The 27,259-nt window shown below is 44.0% G+C and overlaps 1 protein-coding gene across 3 annotated transcripts in view; it reads right to left on the bottom strand.

Moving 5' to 3' along the window:
• LOC138248866 (zinc finger protein 25-like) overlaps positions 1-27,259 on the bottom strand; it is a 135,966-nt gene that overhangs the window by 40,689 nt on the left and 68,018 nt on the right. For all 3 annotated transcript variants that reach the window (XM_069202827.1, XM_069202826.1, XM_069202828.1), the window contains 2 exons: positions 22,430-22,525; positions 4,474-4,569 (listed from right to left, as the gene is read on the bottom strand). In XM_069202827.1, coding sequence (XP_069058928.1) covers positions 4,474-4,569; positions 22,430-22,525 — 192 coding nt within the window. The remainder of the gene's footprint in view (positions 1-4,473; positions 4,570-22,429; positions 22,526-27,259) is intronic.

Here is a 27,259-nt window from a genome sequence, read left to right as displayed (position 1 = left end):
TAAAATGACTTAATTGATAACACTGTGCATGGCGCGGGTTCAAGTTATAGTTACTTCGGTTAATTATACCTGTTGAATTTCAGTTTTTTACACTTACAATTTTTTAACATCAACCCAGCAGAAATTTACTGGGGGCAAATATGCTGGCACTCAGTGGGATACAACTAATTTGACACAAAAACTTCCAATTTTCAATGGAGAACTAAAATATGAGGAATTTACTGCACTTGCTGGGTTTGGGAAAAGTTCTTAATACAATACTCTGATTAATATGGAAACGCAATACTATGTTTGGCAGGAATGAAGGATTTGTTCTCATTGTTAACCTAATCGAATGAAAAATATTTTAACAATCAACAGATGACAGGGCTTACATCTCACTATATTTTCTGGCTGTGTAATAGCAATGACAAAAGCTGCTTTCCAAAAAACATGTTGTAAGGTAGCCTATTGAATGAGTTCAAAACAAAAGCCTTCCAAACAATCTTTCAGTACTAGGAGCTTAAAGAAAGAGGTTTGGTCAGGAGGTTTTCTGCAAGCAGTTATTGCTGTTAGGTGGAGCTCTATTGAAAGAAATTGTAATTGTGACCGGGCCAAGAATTAAATAAGGAGGTGTAGTTTCTTCCAGACATGTAATTGGATTGGTGTTCGTTGTTTCTGCACTATATGCAAATGTGTTTCCACTTCATGTTAGAGTATGGTCTAGTAGGCAGACTTTTTGGTACTTTTAAAATTTCTATGCAAGCCAGAGAAAAACTGAGATGACCATATTGTTCGACTTCAAGAGCCATGCTGTCAAGTTAAATGATGCCAGGTTCAGATACATTACTTGGCCCTACAGCCTCAATACGTTGGGTTTGAGCAGAAGACTCCCGTGTGGTTTGATGTACATTTGGAAAGGCTCTGTAAGCAACCACAACCATTTGGGACCTGTCAGGATATTCCTCCCAGGAGAAATTGTTAATTTCTGGATTCACTGAGATATTATGAGAAGACTTTCAGGAAATCTTGCGCCCAATTCATCAAAAGGGCACTGCCTTTCAAGACATTTGTTCTGACTGTCTGGATGCAAAGTTGTGGTATCTGCTGTTTTCTGCCATTGAGCTGAAGTATCTAGAAGGTGTGCCCCAATCTTTGAAGATGTCGTAGAGAACTTTGTTGTTTCACAATTTTAGTTATAGTGTCTGCTTAGGAAGACTGCATCAGAGCTCACTGTTGCTGGAATATTGCTGCCAATTACAGTTTCGTCACTAATATCCAGTGCCAGGTTTTTAGTGCTTTCAGCTGCCCTTTGTGGTGGTAGGGTGCCTGTGGCAGTGTGTTCTTGAAGTTTCTCCTTTCCGTTGGTCTCCTCATGGGGTTGTCCCTCTCATTGGTGGCCTCGAAACTGCAGTGCTCCCATGGTTTTCGTTGAGTCATTGTCTATTTTAAGTTGCTGCAGCATGTCATCCACTGCAGGGCCAAACACGTGTTACCCAGTGAAGGGGGATCTATGATGCTTGTCTGCACCTCACTCTTGAACCTCGACCCACAAAGACAGGTATCTCCTCAGGGTGGTGCCCTTGACCATCTGTCTGCTGTCGAGGGCAGACGTGTGTTGGCAATAGACTTATCCTCCTCTACTAGTGCGGCTGGCCGCCTTTGGAACTGCTCTGCAAGATGTCTCAGCAGCTCTTTCATTTCTTTCCAGTATTGCAGGGCATATCTGTTTCAGAAAGTGCTGAAGTTTGCTACGCTTCACTGTGTAGCTGCATCTGTCTCCAGTTCACACCCCGCCATTTCCACTCTCCCGCTCTTTTTCTCCGGGGGTGGGCCTGTGGAGGTTAGAATGATGGCTCTCGACCTTGCTGTGACCATTTTATGGAATCTGCTATTGCGTTTTCCCAGATGTATTGTGGGTCCTTGGAGGAGTGTTTACATATTTGTTTGACCCTCGGGGTCACAGCCTTGTAGGGTGATGGCTCTCTGAAAGCCTTTCTTTCCTTATCTGGAACACTGGGGAGCATAGGAAGGTATTGGCTTCTGCTTTGCGAGGGTACAGTGTTTTGAATCGAGAGCGTAGCTATGCCTTCTCTTCCTCGAGATGGACTCCATTCCTGCCCACCACCCTTTCAACCAGTGAGTTATACATGGTGATGCCACGTTGATGCGATGGCCACGAGTAGTAGGAGTCGATTCCTGCCCCCGGGTAAGCTAGTGTTGAGGTTTTGTCACTGGTTGTCCATTCTTTCCACATCTGGGGATAATCTTCAGTCTCGTCAATCAGTTCTCAAAGAACATTTCCTGTTCTCTTTCTTGCAGCTCTGATGTGGCCGGTGTTCTAATTTGGCCTCCTCTGTTAAAAAGGATTTGCAAGAGATGCTTTGAAGACTTTTTTCTTTTGTAGAATCGCTGCCATTTTGGCTTCGAGGCGTCTCTTCTTCCTCTCAACCTCACGCACCTTCTCGTTGGAGTCAATCGCAGTAGACGACCTTTACTTCTGAGCCATGGCTTCGATGTCTATCGGTTCCCTCACCCTCTCTGCACCTCTTTTGATGTTGAGCACTTCTACAGGGGGTATTTTGGGGTGTGTGCTGGGACCCGTGGGGCTCTTTGGCTTTTGACTTCTTTTCAGTCAACATCTCTTTCGGCTCAAGGTATTCTTGTGGGACTGGGAGCCAGCCAATGTTTAGGCGGCTCCCTCCTGCACCCGAGGCCTGTTTTGGGTGATCTCCCAACTTCTGTTTCTCCAGCGGGGCATGTGACTCCAGGCTGATTACCTCTCTCTAGGAATCAGACCCTACTCCTTCGGCTTCTTCTGTGCCCATGCTGCCCTCTTCCTCACGTGACTACCCGCGTTCAAGGAAGGCCTCCCCTTTTTCTGTGTCTGCATGGTGGGTGTAGTGGGGTTGTCTCTACTTGGATCCTGTCCTCGGTGTCTTTGGGAGGACCTCCCATATGCTTTGCAGCCTTCCCAGCTATGGCCCCTGGTGATTGTCCTGTTGGACAAACGTGGTGGCACCTGGGACAGAACCTAAAGAGAGTTCTCCATCTCCCTCGCAGGATCCGGTTCCCTGCCCGTGCTTTCTACAACCACCTAGTAACCCTCCCACATACTGCCTCTACTTTTTTTTTGCTGCTAGTCGGTGATCTAGGGTGCTTTACGTTTTTTTCTCCACAGATGTTCTTCATGGTGGATATTTTCCCTTTCCTTCTTCGACGATTCAGCAAATCTCAGTCTTCTTTCCCTGCGTCCGTGGAGCTAAAAAATCTGAAGATGGTGACTTCACACAAGCACTTCCAGGGCGCATGTCCAATGTCACAAAAGGATGGGCATAGTACCAAATGTCCACAGATGATGGCCAGCAAAACAAAAAATTTAAAAATAAATAAAAATAGAAGGAGAAAAGAGATTTAACCAGAAGATTATGGACCTAACCACTAGATGGTGGAATAACAGCATGTGAATCCAGAAAAGGATTCATGCTGAACACTCTTTTCTGAGTCAAATGAGGCTCTGAAAGTAGTCCATAGGGCATGGGGGGTTCCCACAGCCTTCTGCCTACTCAAATCTTCCAACTACTTTATACACTGTAGTGCAAATGCTCAACTCCAGGACCAGCATACCTACTTGAGGGTGTCTCCTGGTTCTTGACCAAAAGATCCCATCAAATCCTATGAAGCTTTTTTTCCTGTCTTCACCATCTACCCTCACTTAACATCATACACTGAAAATGAAGCACTATAAGCGGTTTTCAGTTGTGCTTACTTTCCACTCCAGTTGCTGGAGTCCCGCGCTGTATATTTCCTAGTTTGTGATCTCCCAGTTTTGGTGCATCTGTCACACATTCCTGCCCATTAGTCCAGGTATCATGCACTAAATCTGCCCCCACCCACAAGATCACTTGGGTCAAAGAAGCATGCCATCTCTAACACTCTAGTCCCAGTCCCCCCCCACATTCCAATCCTATGCGTATGATGTGATTTCGTCCTCTGTCTAACTTCTGTAGACTGTGTTACCTAGAGCACGTCCTGGAAGGAGACTGCTACAACATCCCAATAAGCAAACTGTTCACTGCTTAGATCTACGTGCTATCTGGAAATCACCCGATACAGTCACACAAGTGGCGAGGCAGCTTTTTATACTTTTGTGGAAGAAAACTTGAATACCGATTTTGATGTAGAAGTAGTATTTGTAGATGAATATGCCAAGAGTTTAGAGTAAAAACATTACCACATAAATAATATATCATATTATTAGTGTGGCCCCTTGTCAAGAAACATACAAAGGGTTCTATAAGATGTTATCTGGCATTGCCAGAGAATGCTTCAATGGCAGTGGGGGAAGAAATTACCCAATTTACAAGTTACAAAAAATATTCCCTGCAGTTTGCTTCTATGTCAACAACCAATACACACGGGACATCAGTTTCCTCTTCATCATCTTCCTCCTGTTACCTACCCCATTGTTAACAGCTCTTATAGACTACTCACTTGTGTTTCCTTGTTCATCCTCTGTCTCCAGCAGAAGAACCGGTTTGTTATCATCTGTAAATCTGTCTGAAACTTCAGAGGTAGTATCCTCATCACCTGAAATAAAGAAAGAATTATAGGAACAACACTATGAAGCCTAACCAACACTATTTAGAAGTGGCTGAAAAATTGAATTCAAGTTGTTTTGGAAAGTTGTAAACTAGCGAATTCAGCAAAAAGTAATATAATCAGTCTAGATCGGCTCAGTTTCATTAAGTCTTATTATTTCTCATTTGGCACTTTTCCGTGTACTTTATAAAATGTGTAAAAGTAGCTTCTCAACACACATCTAGTCTGTCTTTTTTACAACAACACAGATCATTTCATGACACAAGCCACTGGTCAGAGCCTTGTGTAAAATTACTTTATGGTGTTACCTCAGTTTGGCAAATAAATGTACTCATCATTAAAACCACAAATGTCAACTAATAAAACTGAAGATCAAGATGAACAAGGCTCAGGTGGGAGACTGAGGTGCAAGAATTAATGTTTTAAAGAGAAAGCTCTAAGTGGAACAGGCGGACAAGGAAAATATTGACTGCTAAAGTAGTAAAGGCTACCAAATGCACTAAGACTAAGGTCTTTACTACGGGTGCCCCAAAGGATTACAAAATTACTACACCTGCTAAAATCAGACACCAAGGAGCTCAAGATTTTTGGTGCATTTATCACCATTGACAAGTTGTCAATTAAAATAGAGAAGGAAAACGGATTTTGCGCTCACTGCACCAAAATACACATCCCTCATTTTTTTGATCCCTTTAGTACGGACCAACAGCCAACAACCAGCCTCTCTGTCCCCAGGGCAACAGTCAGCCAATACCGAGGTTTAGAAAGCAACATGCGGTGCTCGCACCAGGTGTTTCAGTTTTTAAAATGGTGGGGGGAGCAGAATCCTTTCAGTTTCAGCTCGCATTCCTCCTCCCGCTCACCTGTGATGTCAACATGCCGCGAGGCACACTAACAGCACAAATTGCACATAGATCTATTTCATTTCCTATAGCCCACTTACCTGATCACCGGGCACCCACTTTACTTACCATTCTGGCCGGACGGCCCAGCCTTGATGAAGTCACCTGTGTGACGAAACACGTGTTGGCTGTATCTTGATGAAGGCACTATGATTTCTAGCACCTACAAATAAAGACACCATCTACAACTAAGCCTTAAGACTTTTTTCAACCTCTTACTTCCTTCAACCGACAACACACCATCAGGGATCTCCTATCCTTGCCACACTTTTGGACTATTTATTCTGTGCGCTTTGGCCCTCTTGACCCATTGTTTTTTTGTTATTCAATTGTATGATACATTTCAATCCTGCATTGCTCTGGGACTATCCAGACCATGCCAAGGTGTTCAAACTTCGGCCTGTCATACAACATTTGCATGTTAGGTCTCCAGAGATTTATACTCCTGGAAAGAATATAGCCATTGATGAAAAAAAGGGCAGCTGCGGTTCAGGCAGTATGTACCGAACAAGCAAGCTTGTTATGGCATCAAAATATTTAAACTGTGGGAGAGCTGTACTGGTTATGTATAGAGTCCGAGGTCAGACAGGGAAGAACTCCAAGCCCGAGTGCAGACAGGGAAGAACTCCAATCTAAATCCTGTAAGTTGCCCTTCCATGCTCGGAATCAGGGCAAACATTGTATGGGCGCTTGTCCAATCACTCCTTCACAAAGTCCTCCTTCACAAAGATTATAACCTTTGTGAAACTTCTGTAGAGGAACAGAGCTGTATAGCAAGCTGTACAAAGCTATCACTGTGTCATGAGGTACAGTTTGATGTCACCACAAAGGATTCCTTCAGGAGATTGTTTGCAAGAAGCTCCAAAAATCCCAGAACACTAGTTGTGTTACAACGAACTGCTCGCAATCCAATTCTCTCTTAGGCAGGATGTGTATGTGCTCACTATAATCCATGATGAGAACACTGCTCGAGTCACGCTTTGGAGTCAATTGACCGAAGTTCACAAGCCCATCTGTATACTTGATTACAAGTACATGGGCAGAATGGCCAGGTAACATGTTGCACATGGTATCAGAAGTTGTTTAATCACCCGATTTAGTTGGCAACATACAATGTGAAAAGATGTGAAGAAAGAGCAGAGCTCTGAGGAGACTCCCTAGCACGACGTGCAGTAGAAAATCAGAGGTGCTGGAGCTTCTCTCAGGAGGATTCTAGAGGGTGCTGTCGCCTGATTGGTGGATGCTCAAGTTTGGTCCTTTTCACAAAATGACTCTGATAGACTGTTAAATTGAAGAGGCCTAAGGCCTTTTTTCTTTGTTATTATATCTTGACACTACTGGTGTAAATTATACCGGGGACTCCTATCTCGACGACGGGGAATGATTCAAGCATGTGAATCTATGAAAGTTCCAATACTGGAGTAAGCTGTTTACTGTCACACCTCCACAGGAAGACTGATGTCTCTTCTTGGCTTTTAGTTGACAGTCATTAAAAATGTAGTGCTGCAGAAGCAGTAGCCTCTACTGTGTGGGATGTCATAAGGCTGTAGGACTGGGACTTTGCCTACTGCATTCCTGCAACAGAGAGACAGACTCAACCATATTGTTGTTGCAGAGTCTGCTCTAAGCAAGGAAAAAGAAAGAGGAGTCTTTTCCGATCTGCTTTGTGCTGTACTGTACTGAGAACTTGACTGAGGTAGGGCTGCCCTACTATATGCCTTTCAATGGCTGTGCATGGGTACCTATCTTTCATCGCCACTGCTTAGCTAGTAAAGCAGCCTTAGAAATTGTTTTCAATTGGAGAGAAAATCCTGGACTTGCTTACGGCCTGTTTGACACCTTTACTGATATTGCATAGGTAGAAAACACATTCAAGGTAGGGGGGAATTCACGGGCAGCCACTTCGCATCTAAAGGACTCGCTCTCATGTGCGTCACACTCACCCCTATTTTCAATGACTGCCTCACTCAACTAACAAGATAGCTGCAAACCACACAAAATGCAGTAGCCTTACCCTCAACCTCCTCCCCCAAGCAGATCACTTCACATCTCAAAGAGCTTCACTAGCTTTCTATCCACAAGTGAGCTATCTTGAAACTCCTCACGCACACATTCAAAGCCTTGCAAAACACTGGCCTAGCATACTTCAACAACTGCATCAGATTTTAGAAACCTTTTGGACACCTCTGCTCAGTTGCACTACTATTCATACATAACCTACATATATGCAGTGCCAGAACTAGCAGTCATGCCTTCGATTACCCAGCTCTGAGAGCCTGGAATGACCAGCCCCACCATATCAGAGCTACCTCTTAAATTCTTGAATTCTGCAAGAAGCCAAAGACTATGCTCTTCAACTAGGTGAGTCCATGACTCAGCCCAGACTATTCTAGCATTGGTGGTAGGATACCTTCCTGGATGATAGCTCGCTTTACAAATACCTAGAACAGCACTCAGAACTATGCACCCAACTCTACACATTCAGGTCATATTTGTACCCTGCTTGCCATAGTCATCATCTATCAAAAAGTGATAGATGTCCTGTTCGTCACATGACAAGTGTATTACAGCCACAGCATTGCACATAGCTGTGGGCGGGACCTGCCCACATTGTCACAGAGTACCCTGTCAGCAAAAAAACTAATGTCCTTAGTGTTGGATGTGCTGTTTACGGAATTGTAGAAAAGTACCTTGTTTTGTGCGATCACATCCCCACATTTTGAAATGATGCTGCTGATTTCCGATTCAAGATTCCTCTAAAATGTCACAAGATGCTCTTAAGGTCGATGGACCCGTGACTGCGGTCAGAGTAGACTCTGAACCTCAGAAAAATGTGCTTAGCAGTAAAGGAACCCCCAAGAAAGTGGAGACCAGGAGACCAGTTGGCCGGAGAAGACTAGACCTGCACTGGACTCCACTGCTATATCGTGGAGGATAGGGTCCTAAGGTCGGAGGCAACCCCGACACTGGTGGATACCAAAGTGGCTCCACGAACACTCACAGAATCTCTTTAGCATTATCAACATCCTGTATTCCTAGTGTCAGGACAAATTCTTTGCTGGACTGCGGTGACCAATAAAAATACAGAGAGGACCCCCATCCTAAGACTGATGTACCCGACAGGCAACTGTCCCTCTAGATATCAGCAGTCCCTGTGACTGGCTCCCAACCTGTTGTGGCCTGTCCAAATGAAGATTAGTAGCTGTTGTAGTCCTTTGGCTCAGAAATCAGTAAGCTGTTTACAACAATTTGTTGCATTCTTGTAGTGAACTACAGTAATTTACTTACCTTTGAAAAATCATATCTCCAGTTTCCCTCAATAGATTTTTGTTGTTTTTGTGTTTATATAAAAACATATTAGCTTGTATTTTTAAGTAAATTGGCATCAGATTTTTATTGTGTTTTGTTTCTCACTTGAGTGTTTTGGTACTTCTACATGCTTTACGCTTGTTGCTTTGGCTAAGCCTGACCTCTGTGCCACAGCTACCCAGGACTGAGCTTAGGGTTTTGTTAAACAACCCAACTGGATCCAATAGAGATTGTCATATTATATGGTGAGGTCTCACGACCAAATCATATAATAATCCACCTTCCTACATTGGTGTTTTAGCAGTGGGGTCCAGAATTTGTTTTTTGCAGTACCACTCAGCAATTAAGCTAAGAAATTTTAAATCCTTCAAAATAATACAAGGCAAAACTTTTTTGGACTTGATTGAATTATTGTTAATAGAATCACTTAAATTATTTTATTTTTTTAAAGTGTTGACTTACATTTTTGCACTTTTTTAAAAAAAGAGTAAGGGAGACAGAGTTGGACCTAGGCAACATGTACTCCCTCACGATAAGTGAGCTGAGGGCTCTGTGCAAGGACGGGGAATCAATCTAGGCCACTCTACTAAGAACAGAGATTATGCAAAGGCCCTTAGAGCCTGGGAGGAAGCTCAAAGAGCCCAAAACCTCCCAGAAGAAGAAGAAGTTACTCTAGAGAGTGCAGATGAGGAAGATAACCTGTGTAAACACACTATCTCAAGAAGTACCTCAAAGAGTTGGAAGTGAAACAAATCCAGCCAGCACAAGTGCTCAGACATAGCTCTCTGATGAAGAGAGCTGGAGGCCTAATTGGCACCGATAGCCTTGTAGGAAAATAATCTAACTGGCTGAAAAGCAGATGGCCTTAGAATAAATAATCAGCTTGGTCCGAGCCACAAAGGTAATTGTGGTAGCACAAATGAAGATGTTTCAACAAAGAGGGTCACCTGATTCTTGACTGCCTACAAGCATTTCACAATTGTCTGGTTGGGGGGGAAGACAGACAAATAGTCTGCTGCATTTGAGAGGGCCCTCAGGATGAGAAAGACAGGTACTCAGCACTGGGTATCTTTGTTGTGGGAATTAGTAACAGTGGTTGAGAAAACTAGGCTACTGACCTTAGAGGGAGATGTAGCAGAGTCCTACCCCCATATGAAGGAGGTGCTGATAGCAAAATATGGTCTTACCCCAGAAGAATGCAGGAAGAACTTCTTAGATACCCACAAAGAAGTACTGGGTGGACCTTTGTAGACCTTTCAGCAAAGGCACTGGAAGGTTGGTTGAAGGACAATAAAGTTACGGTATAAGATGGGATTTTGATTGTTGAAGAGCATATTTTACTGAATTGATCCTCAGAAAAGTTGAACCATCATCTTAGTTGGCTCTAAGCTGTCCAGTCCCAGAGAGCTGGATGGAATAGCCGATGAGTGGGTACAAACTAGAGTACCTAAGAAGTCCCAGGCGGATAATCCTAAGAAAGTGGGTCAATGCCCCGACAAACCCCCAACAGTGGAAAGAGGTAGACAAAGACAAAATGAAGGAGTTCTCTAAAGGGACCCAAAAGTCTGCTTAAGAAGGGGATTACAAAAACTTCCCTTCAAGTCCAAAGGGATTCAAGTCCAAAGGGAGGGATATCGGGGAAGAATAATGACCTTTCAAGGGCTGGGTGGGGTGTGGTATGAAGGTCATCAGGCAGGGTACACAAAAGGAGACTCCATCTGTACTAAGAAGCCTCCCAATGGTGGGCAGCCCAGGGAGGTTGCCAGTGTAGGGATAGTGATGGAAGTTGGCACAGAGGAAACTAGGGGTTACGCAGCGGTCACCTTAGTGTCAGTGGGAGGTGTGTATGTTGATGCCTTGGTAGCCCTAATATGGTGAAGTACAGGCAATGGCCTAGGTTGAGGCTCCGAGGCATACAGGTATGACCACTGTGGTGGATAAAATGGTTTCCCCAGAGCAGATCATCCCAGATCTGTTACATAAGGTTGTTAGCATTGACAACAAGTTAAAGTTTCACCTGATGAAAATAGTGTACTTTGGGTGCTTTTTGTACAGGTTTGAAAGTCTCTAGAAAAACGTTCCCTAATAGGGAATGGATTTTTCAGAGACTGGATGATACTTGTAGTGGAAAAGGTCAGGGGGCTAGTGTTCACATTAACCAATGAGATCCTAAAATTGGAAGATAAGTTGCAAAAGCCAAATGCCCTTGATGAGGCAAGAAAAAAAGATAGAGGAGATAAAGAGTGAACTAGCCTCCTCCAATGAGTATCTGATTAAGAAAGAAACGATAAGCTAAGAAACGATATTAGATACGTTATACAGAAGAGAGTATAACCCTATCTGACTGAAAATTACTATAACAATAACCAGTACCAAGAAGCATATTTGACTCATCAAACCCGGAACACAAAGAAAGTAGTAACTTTTCCGGACACTCCTAAATCGGATAATGAAGGTAGTCAGAATCAGTTTGATGACACAGGAAGGAGATGAACTTACGAGCAGGGACGTATACTCCTTTTTTAGGCCAGGGGAGGGATGCAGAGGACCCCGGAGGCCGCGGTTTCAACCACACTGCCGAAGAGGGAATATCACCCAGCAGACAATGGGTACCAGCATCTGGACACAATGGATTGACAATACTGGAGACAATAAATGAAATTCTAATCTTTGACTTTTCTCAGATGCCGACAGCCAGAGCTAGTGTGCTGAATGAATGACCATGAGCGTGGTCTAGTGGCTTTAGGAAATACATTTGTTGTAATGTGATCTGTAGATTACTATTCATTATAGATTGCAGTATATTTTGAGATAAATTGTGTAATATGTTGATATATGAAATGAAGTTTTAAAAAATGGATATGTCACAAATGAGCTTCTCTGAGCATAAATAGTTTCTTGACTTAAATGCATAAATATATTATCGTAAGAAAGGGGTATTTGCTTGTTATGTTCTACTTAGCCATCTTCCACTAAACTGGAATAAGCGATACTTGAGCTCAATTACCAAAACAAGCAGGGTGAGAAACTCCCAGCGACATGCACCAAAAGACTGCAGCAATCCGAAGAGCTCCAAGAACAGAGTTAGGCCCAAGCGAACTCATCCTTTTACCAATGTCAGCCAAGTAACAGGTGATGGCTGCTTTAACTATGTCAGCATGCTGTGCAGGGTAGGTTTCAACACTCACATAAAGTGTTCTACTCCATATAGATAAGGAGTTTACAAGTGCCTCTGTACCATTGGTCGTCTTATGGGATGAGTAGAAGGGGCGGACCAAGAAGTTATTTCCACCATTCCTCTTAACACCCCACACTATTTAAAGAGTTTGTAGAAGAGCACTGAATGACTGGATACCAAGACACAAGGGATGCTTGATCACAGTCACGGTCCTTGGGAAGTGCCTGCTAAGAGTCATAATCCTGATAAAGAATGTTTTAGACACCACCTGGTCTCGGTATGCTAAATCTTCCTGCAGACAGTCTCCTACAGAATAATGTTATTGCACTCGCTTCGAGGATGCTGACTTGGCTTGGCATCAGGTGCCTTACCAGGAGCAACCTGTAGGGAGGGTGAACCCAGAGGGTAGATGCTCACAAGGCAAACCCTGAAATTGTTGTGGGGTTTGAAATGCGTCAGCAGTGTTGAGAACCAAGGGGTGCTGTGAAAAGACACTTATGGCATGCAGGGAATATTCGAGTGAAGCATGATATAAGACATATCCCTGTCTAGTGCCTGTTTGGACAGATACTGGATTGGCAGCCTCTGGTTATGGCTCAGACAGGGGCTTTCAATTTGCAATGAATGGAGAAAGGCCCCTCATAAGCGTATAATTTCAGAACTGGGACATATCAGTTATTTGCACAATTTACATTATTGTGTTACTTTAAGGCAATTCAATGTTATGTTTTGTCATGTTTGATGTGGTGTAATGTGGGCTATTACCAACAGTAAATGCTAATGTAATGTTTGTATGGGTTAATTTAGGTTTTACTGTTTCCAACAATCTTTCGACAAAAAGAAACAACTGCAATATATAGTATGTTGCAAATAAATGGTGACCACAGCAATTAAATTTAGTGTTCACATATGGAAATGAAAATGTCACTTACCCAGTGTACATCTGTTCGTGGCATTAGTCGCTGCAGATTCACATGTTTAGCACAGTCCGCTGCCTGGTGTTGGGCTCAGAGTATTACAAGTTGTTTTTCTTCGAAGAAGTCTTTTTTGGTCACGGGACCGAAGGACTCCTCCCTCTTCGGCTCCATTGCGCATTGGCGTCGACTCCATCTTAGATTGTTTTCCCCGCAGAGGGTGAGGCTGGAGTTGTTTGCTATAAATAGTGCCCATGCAAGGAGTGAATACGTATGTACATAAAAAGTTTATAATAATTATTTACAAATGTACAAATGTTTAAGATTTAAGATATACTTCTAAACGGCTACAGGCTTCCCGGGGAGGCGGGAGGGCACATGTGAATCTGCAGCGACTAATGCCACGAACAGATGTACACTGGGTAAGTGACATTTTCAGTTCGATGGCATATGTTGCTGCAGATACACATGTTTAGCATAGACTATAAAGCAGTTACCTCCCCTAAAAGCGGTGGTTTAGCCTGTAGGAGTTGAAGTAGTTTGGAATAATGTTCTTAGTACAGCTTGGCCTACTGTAGCTTGTTGTGCATTTAGTACATCTACACAGTAGTGTTTAGTAAATGTATGAGGCGTAGACCAGGTTGCAGCCTTACAAATTTCGCTCATAGGAATGTTTCCTAGAAAGGCCATTGTAGCACCTTTCTTTCTGGTTGAGTGTGCCTTTGGTGTAATAGGCAATTCTCTCTTGGCTTTAAGATAGCATGTTTGAATACATCTGACTATCCATCTAGCAATGCCTTGTTTAGAGATTGGATTTCCTATGTGTGGTTTTTGAAAAGCTATGAACAGTTGTTTTGTTTTCCTGATTAGCTTTGTTCTGTCAATGTAGTACATTAGTGCTCTTTTGATGTCTAATGTATGTAGTGCCCTTTCAGCCACGGAATCTGGCTGTGGGAAGAACACTGGTAATTCTACTGTTTGATTTAAATGGAATGGTGAGATTACTTTTGGTAGAAATTTTGGATTTGTTCTTAGAACTATTTTATTTTTGTGTATTTGAATAAATGGTTCTTGTATGGTAAATGCCTGTATTTCACTTACTCTTCTGAGGGATGTGATTGCAATGAGAAATGCGACTTTCCACGTTAGATATTGCATTTCACAGGAATGCATGGGTTCAAAAGGTGGACCCATGAGTCTTGTTAAGACGATGTTAAGGTTCCATGAAGGAACTGGTGGTGTTCTTGGTGGTATAATTCTTTTTAGCCCTTCCATGAATGCTTTAATAACTGGTATTCTAAATAGAGATGATGAATGAGTAGTTTGTAGGTAAGCAGATATTGCTGCGAGGTGTATTTTTATAGATGAAAAAGCGAGGTTTGCTTTTTGCAAATGTAGTAAGTATCCCACTATGTCCTTTGTAGAGGCATGCAATGGTTGGATTTGATTGGTATGGCAGTAGCAAACAAATCTTTTCCACTTAGATGCATAGCAGTGTCTAGTGGAAGCTTTTCTAGCTTGTTTTATGACCTCCATACATTCTTGTGTGAGGTCTAAGTGTCCGAATTCTAGGATTTCAGGAGCCAAATTGCTAGATTCAATGATGCTGGGTTTGGATGCCTGATCTATTGTTTGTGTTGTGTTAACAGATCTGGTCTGTTGGGTAGTTTGACATGCGGTACTAGTGAAAGGTCTAGTAGAGTTGTATACCAAGGTTGTCTTGCCCATGTGGGTGCTATCAGTATGAGTTTGAGTTGGTTTTGACTCAATTTGTTTACTAGATATGGAAGGAGAGGGAGAGGGGGAAAAGCGTATGCAAATATCCCTGACCAACTCATCCATAGAGCATTGCCTTGTGATTCGCGGTGTGGGTACCTGGATGCAAAGTTTTGGCATTTTGCGTTTTCTTTTGTTGCGAACAAATCTATCTGGGGTGTTCCCCAAATTTGAAAGTAATTGTTCAGAACTTGGGGGTGAATTTCCCATTCGTGGACTTGTTGGTGATCTCGCGAAAGGTTGTCTGCTAGTTGGTTTTGGATCCCTGGAATAAATTGTGCTATTAGGCGAATGTGGTTGTGAATCGCCCCTTGCCATATTTTTTGTGTTAGGAGACACAATTGTGTTGAGTGTGTTCCTCCTTGTTTGTTTAAATAATACATTGTTGTCATGTTGTCTGTTTTGACAAGAATGTATTTGTGTGTTATTATGGGTTGAAAGGCTTTTAACGCTAGAAATACTGCTAACAGTTCTAGGTAATTTATATGAAATTTTGTTTGGTGTACGTCCCATTGTCCTTGAATGCTGTGGTGATTGAGGTGTGCTCCCCACCCTGTCATGGAAGCATCTGTTGTTATAACGTATTGAGGCACTGGGTCCTGAAATGTCCGCCCTTTGTTTAAATTGTTGCTGTTCCACCATAGAAGCAAGAGGTATGTTTGGCGGTCTACCAACACCAGATCTAGAAGTTGACCCTGTGCTTGTGACCATTGTGATGCTAGGCACTGTTGTAAGGGTCGCATGTGTAGTCTTGCGTTTGGGACAATGGCTATGCATGATGACATCATGCCTAGAAGTTTTAGTACAAATTTTGCTTGTATCTTTTGGTTTGGAAACATAGCACTTATTACCTTGTGGAATGCTTGAACTCTTTGTGGACTTGGAGTGGCAATTCCTTTTGATGTGTTGATGGTTGCCCCTAGATATTGTTGTGTCTGACACGGTTCGAGGTGTGACTTTGTATAGTTGATGGAGAAACCCAGTTTGTGAAGGGTTTGTATGACATATGTGGTGTTGTTTGTGCACTTTTTTACTGTGTTGGTCTTGATTAGCCAATCGTCTAGGTAAGGAAACACATGTATTTGTTGTCTCCTGATATGTGCTGCTACTACTGCTAGACATTTTGTGAATACTCTTGGTGCAGTTGTTATTCCGAATGGCAACACCTTGAATTGGTAATGTATTCCTTTGAATACGAACCTTAGGTACTTTCTGTGAGAAGGGTGTATCGGTATATGAAAGTACGCATCTTTTAGGTCTAATGTGGTCATGTAATCTTGCTGTTTGAGCAGTAGAATGATGTCTTGTAGTGTGACCATGTGAAAGTGGTCCGATATGATGTAGGTATTTAGTGTCCTGAGATCTAATATTGTTCTTAATGTTTTGTCTTTTTTTGGAATTAGAAAGTACAGGGAGTAAACTCCTGTGTTTTTTTGTTGTACTGGTACTAACTCTATTGCATCCTTTTGCAGTAGTGCTTGAACTTCTAGTCCTAAAAGTTCTAAATGTTGTGGTGACATTTTGCGTGTTTTTGGAGGGATGTTTGGTGGGAATTTGTGGAATTCTATGCAAATTCCATGTTGGATTATTGCTAGTACCCAATTGTCTGTTGTAATCTGCTGCCAAGATTGGTAGAATTGGCTTAGTCTTCCCCCCACTGGTGTTGAGTGAAGGGGTTGTGTGACTTGAAAGTCACTGTTTAGGTGGAGGTGTTTTTGGAGTCTGGAATCTTCCCCTACTCCTTGGGAATTGACCCCCTCTATATCCCCTGAAACCTCCCCTTTGGAATGAACCCCGATATGGTGTGGTTCTTGTTTGTTGGTTGGTGGTGTCTGTGGGTTGGCCACGAAACCCCCCTCTAAATGGAGTTTTTCTAAAAGAGCCTCTGCTCTGCGGGGAGTAGAGTGCGCCCATGGCTTTGGCCGTGTCTGTGTCCTTTTTAAGTTTTTCAATGGCTGTGTCCACTTCAGGGCCAAAACGTTGTTTCTCGTTGAAGGGCATATTAAGGACAGCCTGCTGGATTTCAGGTTTGAACCCTGAAGTGCGGAGCCAAGCGTGTCTCCTTATGGTGACAGCAGTGTTGACTGTTCTCGCTGCAGTATCGGCTGCGTCCATTGAAGAGCGGATTTGATTGTTTGAGATCGTTTGTCCCTCTTCAACTATTTGCTGCGCCCTTTTTTGGTATTCCTGGGGAAGATGGTCTATGAGAAGTTGCATCTCATCCCAGTGTGCGCGGTCATATCGGGCTAGCAGCGCTTGAGAATTTGCGATGCGTCACTGGTTGGCTGCCTGTGATGCTACTCTTTTTCCTGCCGCATCAAATTTTCGGCTTTCTTTGTCCGGAGGTGGGGCGTCGCCAGATGTATGGGAATTTGCTCTTTTGCGAGCTGCCCCTACTACGACGGAGTCAGGTGGTAACTGCGAAGTAATAAACACTGGGTCTGTGGGTGGTGGTTTGTATTTCTTATCCACCCTTGGGGTGATGGCTCTTGATTTTACGGGCTCCTCAAAAATTTGTTTTGCGTGCCGTAACATCCCTGGTAGCATTGGGAGACATTGATATTGGCTATGTGTAGCCGAGAGGGTGTTAAATAAAAAATCATCCTCTATAGGATCGGAATGCAGTTGGACATTGTGGAATTCTGCTGCCCTAGCCACCAGTTGCGAGTATGAGGTACTGTCCTCTAGCGGTGACGGCTTTGTGGGGTATGAATCGGGATCATTGTCCGGCACTGGGGTGTCGTATAGTTCCCAAGCGTCTTGATCCTGATTATCTTGACTTACAGTAGTTTGCGCTGGTGAGTGCATTTGTGGCGGAGTTTGTGCCGGCGATGCCTGTTGTGGTGGAGAGGGCAGAGGTGTGACTTTTTTAACCACTTTGGCTTGTGGTTGTGCGTCATCCTTGAGAAATCCGATCCTTCTTTTTATCATTATTGGGGGAAGAGTTGATATCTTCCCTGTGTCTTGTTGGATGTACAGTCTCTTTTGTGTGTAGTCTGATTCTACACTTTGGAGCTCTTGTCCAAATCTGTGCATCTGGCCACTTATCCCTTGTTCCTCGGTGTAGGAAGGAGGTGTGGAACTTTTCGGCGCCGAGAGAGAATCTTTTTTCGGCTTCGGTACTGACTGAATTTTTGTGGCTTTCGGCAGTGTGTCTCGGTGCCGATGTTTTTCGGTGCCGGCATCTTGTTTTGCTTCTCGGAGCCGCTATCTCGGCTCCGAGGTTGCTCCATGGCGGTCCCTCGACCGGAGTCGGGTGTCTTCGCTATGGGCGTGCCCTTTTTCGGCGCCTTCGACGGGTCGCCTGTTTTATGGGTCGAGCCATGGCCTGTTGGCAGTGGCGTCCCCTGGGCTTTTGTTTTTTCGATGGTCTTTATTTTCGACGTCTTACTCACTGTTTGTTGTTGTTCGACGTCGGAGTCTCCGGATTCTGAGTCCGGAACCGAGAATGTTTCCTCTTCGTCGTCGAAACGTTGTTTTGTCGGCGTGGACGCCATTTGTAGACGCCTGGCTCTTCGGTCCCGGAGTGTTTTTCTGGACCGGAAGGCTCGACAGGCCTCACAGGTATCCTCCTTGTGCTCGGGGGACAAGCACAAGTTACAGACCAAGTGCTGATCTGTATAAGGATACTTACTGTGACATTTTGGGCAGAAACGGAACGGGGTCCGTTCCATCGGCTTCGATGTCGCACGCGGTCGGGCCGACCAGGCCCCGATGGGGGATCGAAGCTACCCTAAAGTCTTCCGATGATCGGTGTCGATGTACCTAACTATCCCGATACCGAACGGAACAATACCAACGCTTTCTTCCGAGATTCTGACTAACTTTCCGAACCGAAACACGGAGCGAAAAGGAATACGTCCGAACCCGACAGCGGAAAAAAACAATCTAAGATGGAGTCGACGCCCATGCGCAATGGAGCCGAAGAGGGAGGAGTCCTTCGGTCCCGTGACCAAAAAAGACTTCTTCGAAGAAAAACAACTTGTAATACTCCGAGCCCAACACCAGGCAGCGGACTGTGCTAAACATGTGTATCTGCAGCAACATATGCCATCGAACATATATTTACTGGAAATAAGGTCAGTACGTGCACCTGTTTTGTTTAGATACTTTTACAAGGTGGGAATTTTTCTGCCCTTACTGTCCTGTGTGACTACAGCCTATCTCCCATACACATCTGGCCTGGGCTAGGTGACAGCAACACTTGTGCATTCCCTTCAGACAACCACAACACAGGATACTCAGCTATCAGGAATAAGGGTGTGCGCAGTTCAGGTCCCGCCCGAAACTCTGCTGCGCGTATTTGCGGTGCTTCATGCGCACCTCTTGTCATCCCCTCTTGTTCTAAAAGTGGTCATCAGCATCTCCTGCCCTGTGGTAAAGCTCATGTAGCTGCAGGGTCAGGACATTGATGGACAATATGCACTTATCAGTGCTATTCTATGAAAGGACTACATTTCCCATGTTTCTAGAGGCAGCGGCCATCTTGGGGTGTGGCAGCTCTATAAAGTCCAGCCACACCCAAGCACATTGCTCACTATTTTGAAGACCTCGATGCAGTCAGACCTCGTGGAGGTTCCTCTGAGGAAAAGCAGATTCCTGAATGGCAGAGTGGCAGCAAACCGGAGCATCCTTGTTCCCTGGTGAATTCAGATACGAGTAGGTCGTACTCGTAGTGTTAAGGTCTTGATGAGCCAAATCTTGAAGGGGGTTGTTACTTCCAAAGGTAAAGCGCCCCTTTAGCACAACGAGCAAGGCATCTTTGGTCCACACGAGGGGAGTGCCCTTGGCAGGACAAGCAAAGCACTTCAGAGCAAGAAGGCCAAGGTATTTCAGACATTAAGAGAAAGTGTTTCACACACGGGAAGCAAAGTGCTTCAGAGCACGAAGGCCAAAGCATTTCAGGCATTAAGAGAAAGCGTTTCACACATGGAAAGAAAAGCGCTTCAGCGGACGAAGGCCAAAGCATTTCAGGCATTAAGAGAAAGCATCTCACACACGGAAAGCAAAGCGCTTCAGAGCACGAAGGCCAAGGTATTGCAGACATTGAGAGAAGACGTTTCACACGTGCAAACCGAAGCGCTTCAAAGCACGAAGGCCAAAGCATTTCAGACATTAAGAGAAAGCATTTCACACATGGAAATCAGAGCACTTCAAAGCACGAAGACCAAAGCATTTCTGGGATTAGAGAAAGCGTTTCAAACACGAGGAGGAAAGCGCTTAAGGCCTTGAAGCGAAAAGCGTTTTGAGTTACCAAAATGAAGGCGCTTTATTCACGAATAGAAAGCAAGCTGTAGTTCATTTCTTTTGGAAGTGTGATATGTGAAATACATGTTTAAGCCTTGTTGAAATCCCAATGCAGAGGCTTGATGTTCTTAGGGTGAAAAGTATAATTGTTGCTCGATCACTGTTCTTGTTCTATGATTCAGAGAAGGGCCATGCCCAGTTCTGCCTAAAGCTCATGCCATCCTGAGGTATCATGATTTTACCAATTGTTCTTGTTCCATAATTCAAAGAAGGGCCATGCCCTATCCATAAGGGTCTCAACTTGCTATTGCAGAGACGCCTTTGTCCATAAGTATACTGTGTGTTCATGTTCTTGCCTCATGATTCAAAGAAGGGCCACGCCCTATCCATAAGGGTCTCACCTTACTATTGCAGGGACGCCTTTGTCCATAGATAGAATTGTGAATAAATGTTTTTGCTTTATGATTCAAAGAAGGGCCACACCCTATCCATAAGGGTCTCACCTTACTATTGCAGGGACGCCTTTGTCCATAGATAGAATTGTGAGTTAATGTTCTTGCTTTATGATTCAAAGAAGGGCTATGCCCAGTTCTTAAGGGTCTCAACTCGCAACCATGGAGATGCCTTTGTCTAAGAGTATAATTACACATTACTGTTGTAATAAAAGATTAATACACATCTGTTGTACCCATTTTCCTTTTCAGTTCTCTCTCCCTGCAGTTCCCTACCCTATTTCCCTTCCCCTCGCCTGGCTTTATCATAACTCTGTGCTATAATAGCTTTCTGAGTTGGCGATGCCGGGAGGTGGGCCTTTTGTTCAGCGGCGTGCAGATCCCGAGGAAAGGACATTGTGACAGCTGCATCTGCATTCATCTGCACACTGATGTGTCTTCCTGGGGAGGAGGTTGGGAAGGGACCCCACTTACATCTCAAAAGATAGTGGCCAGAGCCCACACAAATGGCCGATTACCCACTAAGTCTGAAACAAGGGTTGAGCTAAAAGGGGGAACCAGAGTACTTCACAGAAGCCTTTTGAAGTCATCCCCCACATCAAAAGCACTCTCTAGCATAAGTACTGGGTCTCTGACCCACTCAACTTAGTACATTGCTGGACTCAAGGAAATTCTGCTGGAGTAAAGACTGCTGTGGGCCAGGATCGCCACTCTGCCAGATCTGACTGCTCCCAGCAACTGCTGCTCTGCCCTGTTGTGCTGCCCTGCTACCTGCTGATCTCTACCTAAAGGATTGCAAAACTATCCTCAACTCCAGGGTGATACCAGGGGCCTGTTGACTTGTCCCCCTCTTCTTTGCAAGGTCCCAGGGACATCAATGACCTTCCCTTGTGCACCTCTCATAAAGCTGTGGTGCACCAACCTATCCAGAGAGTGGATCGTCTCCTAGCTGGTGCGCGCTGAATTGCAGTGTGTCTTCCTGCAACCAGCACAGTGTGAGCCTGTGAGGCTGCGGCCTGACCAGAGAAGAGGAACCTTCCTTCTCACCAACCAAAAAGAGCTGCACAGCCGCCCCCATAGCGTATCTGACCAAGGCTGGCCATGGGGCTGCACACTTGGGAGGAGAGCTTGGAGCAATGGACAGTACACCTGACGGTGACAGCTGCCTTCCTGCATGTACGGAGGGATTTGGGGGCCGGATTATCCCACAGAAGCGTAATGTGTCGCTGGCAGTTTCGCTTCACTGCGTCCTGTGAGCCTCCCCCCGCTGAAGTCGTGTCAACACTAAAAGCCATAGTTCACTCACCAAACTCCAGCACCAGTACTGGCTATGGACTCGACGACCTTTCTTCTCGCACCACCACAAGAAGTGCCGGCCAGGGCACCACATCCCTGCAACCTGACGCAGCATTTCTCCCCGCTGCTTTCATTCAAACCTGATTGCTCTCAAGAGCGAAGAGCAGCTGAGGATTCTATCATATAATTTCTAAGAGACACACAAGCATATCCCATTTCTACCTGCATTACCGGAGTTCAGTAATTCAGCTAAACCACTGCAAGAGTGAACAGTTCTCTTTATACCGACTGGATTTGTATCTTTTTGGTCATATTTTTATGCTAAAACTAACCATTTTTCTAAACCAGTGTGGAATCCTTCTTATGGTGTTATCATTGCATTGTTGCAACTGTGTGTTGCTCTGTGCTAAGCTACCAGAGGGTGAGGACAGGTTAATTTAGGTTGTGTTTCTGACTAGGATTATGGTCCCTACTTTGACTGGGTACATACTTCTGCCAACTAGAGACCCAATTTCTAACAAGGTTTAAAGGAGGTAATTTCCATATTTTTTCACAAGGATGCCATTTACCTGCTTTGAAGATTATCAACGCTTCCTTCTATCTCAGAGTTCAAATGCCCTACAAAACAATCCTCTCTCTTCTTTCATGTTTTCTGAATTAAGAGCTGAGACATCTGCCTGTTCTGTAAGACAGTCTAATACATCTTTGGAAATTCAGGAAGGCTAGGAATACATTTTAACCAACAATCGTATGCTAGGATCTCATATCACTCACCTGCGTTTCCTTGTTCATCCTCGGTCTCTTGCTTGAAAAGTATTTTGTTGTCATCTGTAAAGCTCTCTGAAATCACAGATGAAGCAACAATGTCACCTGCAAGAAACAAAGAATAATAAGAACAATCCTATGAAATTTCACCAGAGTACACGCAGAAGTGGATGAAATACTGAATGGTGACTGTTCTGCAATGCCATCTGTAAGCATATTCTGCATAATGTAATAAGTGTGGGTGGGATCCATGTTCATTTTCATGCGTCACTTTATCATTTACTTTACAGATAACTGTGTGCACAGGACATCAAAACACACACAATTCAGATTAATACAGCAAGAGTCTCTGTGGAAAAGAGCATTATTAGATCACTACTGTATTTCCTGCTTATGTTGGCATAAGTAATTCTGATAAGACGACCCAGATTAGAGTCATGTTTAAAGTTCTGCCTGGCCTTGGCTCATTCTATTAGACCAATGTACCCATATCATTCAATAGTTCTCATCAGACATTGATAGTAGGTCCACTACTAAATGGACACGAAAACAGTTGCCTATTTGGACTTCTCCTAGTTGTCTAACACATTTGTATTGAGGCCTAAGTGTGAAAAGTATGAGATGCCCTGAACAAATGAAAGTCTGATGACTTGAATTTCCAGTCCACCAAATAGCAATCAGTAGAGACAGCAAATAGGTGGCAAATGTGACCTCCCCAATATGATGTCTCTGCTTCATAAACACAAACAAATTCCTGTTCGACACTCTTCTTTGGGGATTTTCTGAGCTGGATGGATGAGAGTGGTTACAGCACAATCCCAGTATGGTACAATTGTCTAACAGCGGATTGAGAGGACCACAAATACTGCTGCACTCTTTTTTGATAACCAAGATACTAACACTTTGACTTTTTCAATCTCCAAGGAGGGTGCAATTAAGCAGCTGAGGTTTAGTGCAACACTGTTCATTGCACTGGGACACCATTAGTGACAGTGCCCACCACTGACACTGCCCAGTAACCACCGACTCTCCCAGAATCCAAAAAAAGGCCTCACATTGGTAGCAGCAGCAATTACTTAAAAACTTTATTAGGCTGTCTGTCTCACAGTTATAAATGCCACGGGTAAAAAGGAGCTCCCTGTGGGACAGGGGTGTTACAGTAACTGCAGGGGTTGATGTTGTAGTCCCCGGGGCCTAAGTTTTTAAAACCAAAGCACTATGAGTTTTAGAGCTTAGTATTGAAAGAAGCAACAGAATGACAGAGCAACCCTCTCAACAATAATCATTCAATCATTCTGAACTGATAAAAAAAAAACAGAATGTTTTTTTAGAACTCCAGCATGCATATACTCTTACATTGTGAGGTGGCGGCATATATCTGTTTTTCTCCAGGAGTGACCTAGGATGTTAGTAAATATATGTGCATGTGGACTAAACATGGACGGTTGACAGAGTGTCCAAGACGGCAGAGGAGTAGGTGCTCCCTCTCCCCACGCCATACTTGGCAAGCATTCTAGGTAAGGTGGGAGTGGGGCCCCAGATTCAGGAAGTGGATATTTAGCAGGTATGCCACCCTCACTGCTAGAGTCAGGGTGAACAGTCAATATTCATGTCCATTTGAGGTGACCACGGACCTAAGACAGGGGTGCCCCTGATCATACCACCTGTTCGAACTATACGTGGAACCGTTGGCAGAGAGGGTAAGACATCTCCAAACCATTAAACTAGTACACTTTGTGGGGCATCAACACAAAATAATACTATATGGCGATGACGTAATTGAGGACAATGGGTCTGTTTACATCACCATCCTAGCGCTACTCCCTGAGCTGCAGTTTTGGGAAAACATTTTGCTTTAAAATGAATACACTTAAATCTCAAATCTTGAGCATTAATGCATCCCAAGAACTTAAGGAAACGCTACAGCGGACATTCTCACTACTGTGGACACAATAACACATACAATACTTGGGCATCAAACCCTGTCCCACCATAGACAAAACTGTCACACTTTGACTTAACTATAATGAGGTGCTTAGGGCCGCCCGTGAGCTGGTCTAGAGCTGGGGGCACAGGCGACTGACACAACTGAGCTGTATACAGGCAGTCAAGATGAGCCCCACTCCATCAAATACTTTACATTATGCATACCATTCCAATATCCCAACTGGTGGGAATGATAGGTAAACTACAGCAATGCATCAACCACTTCATCTGGGAGTGCAAGAAACCGCTAATAGCAAAACACAGGACACACCAGATAATCGAAGAAAGAAAGGGGCGTAGGAGTTCCCTGCCTCGCGCACTAGTATGAGGCGGTGCAGCTCTGTTATATTGTGGAGTGGCACTGCTCCCCTACTAAAAAACATTTGTGCTTCATGGACCAAGCAGATGTCGACATACACATTTGGAAAACCTCAGGGTTGGCGAAAAAGCGTATGCCACAGGGTGTGTATGTGTCCCTAGTAGTGAAGTTCACCTTAGAAGTATGGGATAGGATTGCAACAGTCATACAACTAACAACGATCCCATCACCTATGACCCCAATATTGAACAGCCCAGACTTTACCCCAGCAGCGTGCGGGTGGGGTCTGTGTGTGTGTGTGTGTGTGTGTGTGTGTGTGTGTGGTGAGGAGGAGTTCAGCTTTTCTACCCAGGCAACAAGCCAACTGGAACACTGTTGGTGATTATTTCCTTACTTGAGTATTTGCATTATTAGAGCAAATGAAACGTGACAACTTCCTGGAGACAGAACATCTATGCCATCTGCAAATACTACTCTGGGCCAAGCAACCCTACAATGAAAGCTGCAGCTAATAGACCCCTAACTCCATTTGAGCAGTAGCTCACAAGCCATGACGACAAGCATGTCCTCTCAGGTATCTATAAACACCTATGCCACCAGCAAAACACAGCCTGGTCCCCAGCCCAGAGGAGATGGGAATTGGAACCAGGCTGACCTCTGAGGGATAGGGAGTGGATGGACATCTACACTTGAATCTAGAACTTGGTCACTAGCAGTACAGGTGGGGAAGCCCTCATAAAGATGGTGCATTACTGGTACTACACACCAAAACATATTCATAAATGGCACCTGGTCACAATCCCCACGTTAGAGGAACTGCTCCTGGGCGGCGACACTGACATAGATCTTGTGGGACTGCCCTAAGCTGACCCAATACTAGGAGGGAGTGCTCAAAAGCATAGATACCATATTCCAGACTGCTATTTTGAGATTCACAGCATATGTCTTATTAGGCTTACATAACTTACTGATACACCCATTAAGATCACACGGAGGTAAGGCTACAACTAGGACACTGTGTGCCGCCAACCAGTCAATAGCAGCAGACTGGGGTAATAAGAGATCCCCAGAATACAGGGAGTGGCTACGACAGCTATGAAACCTGTTGGGAATGGAGAAACCCATAGCATACCTATAACACAGTGAAACAGAATTCCGAAAGATATGGGACAATGCACTGACTTTATGTTTGAGGTTTATAGAGAAGTCACTTGCCCCAAGTACTTGAGAAAGCTGCACCTGACCAAAACACGTCAACATTGCTAGAGTCAAACTACATCCATCATTATACGTGTTCCCCGGTGACTCAAGGATGTCTTACATCAGGATATATCACTTTCCCTTCTTTCCCATTCTTTTACAGTATGGATCAAGAGGGTGGGAGAGTTGGAGAGGCAGGGAAAGGGGGGAATTTGTAAGATGGGACTTAGTTTCTAAAAATATCTCCTGTGCTGACTTAAATGTTATTCCTGAAGGCTCTGCACAGCAACACTCAATTGAATGATATTTCAGGACAATATATAACATGAGCTCTTCTTGCCTTTTGTATTAGGATGTGCCACGATAAAACATATTCCATGAACTTAGACATTCAATGAGGAGAGGTTCATGAGTGGATGTGACCAAGCACACACATAGTGCGCCATCCTCAGGAAATACACTGATTATCACCACAATATCAGCAACAGTAGGAGTTAGCACACTTTAGACCACAACAGAGGTAGAGTGTGGTGATTACCTCTTGCACAATCTGTGTCTGACGCCAAGCTGCAAACCTCGGAATAAGAGATAAAATAATAACTGTTTCGAGGAGCATAAAGAAGAAATGTGTACTGGCTGCGCTCCCACTGTGCTGGAATGCAGACTTTTTTATTCTTATGTAGCAGGGTCATGTAAAGAGTCCATCATCTCCTCTGTAATGCAGGATTACAGTGCAGAGAACTTACTGTCTGACTCATTGTTAAAGAAGCTTTGATATGTACATATCTGCACTGCCTGATAAAGGGAGATGAGACAGAGACTGACTCTGGATGCAAATACTACTACAGAGCTCATCCATGGTAATGAACTCTAGGAAGCCTTTTCATACTATTGAAGGAACTAGAGAGTTCTGTATTTACCAGATTTAACCTGACGGTTGTAGGTTCAAATATGATCTGGAATTTAATCAGCCTTTCGTGCTTACATTTGATAAAAACGAATACACAAGCTAATACAGAAGGAAAATGTTACTTACCAGTAGACATCTGTTCGTGGCATGTAGTGCTGTAGATTCACATTCTGTGCATAAGCTTGCCATCTAGTTTTGGGTTAGGAGTAGTACAATATGTTTTTTTTCAAAGAATGTTTTGAGTCACAGGATCGAGTGACTCCTCCTCTAGGTAATACTGCGCATGGGCATCGAGTCCTTTGTTAGATTGTTTCTCTGCAAGCAGGAAAGTGAATTAGTGAAAAATAGTGAGTGGGATAGAAAAGATGTCCATGCTATGTATTTACATATGTACATTATTTATATAAGACTAAATTGCAACGTC

This window comes from Pleurodeles waltl, chromosome 8, assembly GCF_031143425.1.
Source record: "Pleurodeles waltl isolate 20211129_DDA chromosome 8, aPleWal1.hap1.20221129, whole genome shotgun sequence".
Lineage (NCBI taxonomy): Eukaryota > Metazoa > Chordata > Amphibia > Caudata > Salamandridae > Pleurodeles > Pleurodeles waltl.
This window is presented reverse-complemented; position numbering and strand designations above follow the sequence as displayed.